General features: G+C 39.4%; 1 protein-coding gene across 1 annotated transcript in view; it reads right to left on the bottom strand.

Moving 5' to 3' along the window:
- Positions 1-1,596, bottom strand: part of KCMF1 (potassium channel modulatory factor 1) — an 89,346-nt gene that overhangs the window by 7,413 nt on the left and 80,337 nt on the right. Inside the window, 1 exon segment of the mRNA XM_017514948.2 lies at positions 497-516. Within this exon segment, the coding sequence (XP_017370437.2) occupies positions 497-516 (20 nt within the window).

Below are 1,596 nucleotides of genomic sequence, written 5' to 3'. Positions count from 1 at the left end.
TTTTGTATTTTTAGTAGAGACGGGGTTTCACCATGTTGACCAGGATGGTCTCGATCTCTTGACCTCGTGATCCACCCGCCTCGGCCTCCCAAAGTCCTGGGATTACAGGCTTGAGCCACCGCGCCCGGCCAAAACTCTTTATCATTAAAACTCATTAAAAGTTTCTGTTTTCTTGCTCACTGTTGCTTTATCCCAGGCTTTTTATAGCACCCTTATACCACTCTTTCATGGAATATACAGTCTATCACTAAAATAAACTGATTTTCACTGACAGAAAAAGAATCAAATGAAGAGAATTTCTCAATTTTGAATTTTGCTCCCAGAAACTAATTTTTAGTGTCTGCCAACAAAATAGCAGGTAAATATTCCCTTTGGATGAAGAAATATTTTTTAAATCCCCCGAATTCAGTTTACTAGGCTTGTTTTTGTCGTTGCACACCCAAATGTCCAAAGCACATTTGGAATTAAAATTTTATAGATCTAACTTTTAAATAACATGTTAGGTGTAAAACTGTTCTTAGGTTTTTTATTATTTTAATTTTAGGTTTGGGGTACATGTGAAGGTCTGTGACACACTTAAACACATGTCACGGGGGTTTGCTGTACTTACCACCCAGTACCCAATTAAGCCCAGTGCCCAACAGTTATCTTTTTGCTCCCCTTTCCCCTCCCATTCTCCTCCAGTGTCTGTGTCTCTTCCTTTGTGTTCCTAAGTTGTCATTTAGCTCTGATGTTCTCAGTTTGGGTGTCTCATGGCTTCCAGGTAGGTGCACACTTTACCACATGGACACATTTCAGAACTGTTGCTTTAAATCTGTGCACACTTCCCACAGTCTTACCACTTGTCTGCCTGGTGTGTCTTGCAGATTGTCAGGCTATAGTAATTTCTGGTATTTTATTTTGATCCTGTGTTCTGCTACCAACTTCCCAGGTTTGTCATGTACTAGACTCAGTGACATGCCAGGTTCAAACACTGTTTTTTTTTTAGTTAGATTTTTCCCAAGTTATTAAAACATATAGCTTTCTACAACAATACAGTTGTCAAATCAAAGTCAACACAGAAAGTCCTACTTTCCTTTTTTCCATGAGAAGAGCTTAATTCTTTAGTCTTGTCAGTTAGCTACAGATAACAGTTCTGAAATGTGTCCATGTGGTGGAATGTGTACCTGGAAGCCACGAGGCACCCTGCACAGCACCCTGCACAACACTCCAAACATTGACAGGCATAAATCTTGACAGAAACTAAAAACAATTTTATACATAACATGTTCTTAAAAAGGTTAGCTATACCTTATAAAACCTTAATTCCAAATGTGCTTTTGACATTTTTTATGTGTATTTATGGAGGTTTGACCATGACATTTTGGAGATATTCCAACTTAAATCTTTTATGATTTTCTTAGGCTTCAATAGAGGCCACAAATAAAACATAAAAACATTTCTTATCATCTTATGACTCTAAGAACAGTAATCTCCGGCCGGGCGCGGTGGCTCAAGCCTGTAATCCCAGCACTTTGGGAGGCCAAGGCGGGTGGATCACGAGGTCAAGAGATCGAGACCATCCTGGTCAACATGGTGAAACCCCGTCTCTACTAA

This window comes from Cebus imitator, unplaced genomic scaffold, assembly GCF_001604975.1.
Source record: "Cebus imitator isolate Cc_AM_T3 unplaced genomic scaffold, Cebus_imitator-1.0 Scaffold539, whole genome shotgun sequence".
NCBI classification, from domain to species: Eukaryota; Metazoa; Chordata; class Mammalia; order Primates; family Cebidae; genus Cebus; species Cebus imitator.
The sequence above is the reverse complement of the archived record's forward strand: the minus strand, read 5'-3'. Positions and strand labels throughout refer to the sequence as shown.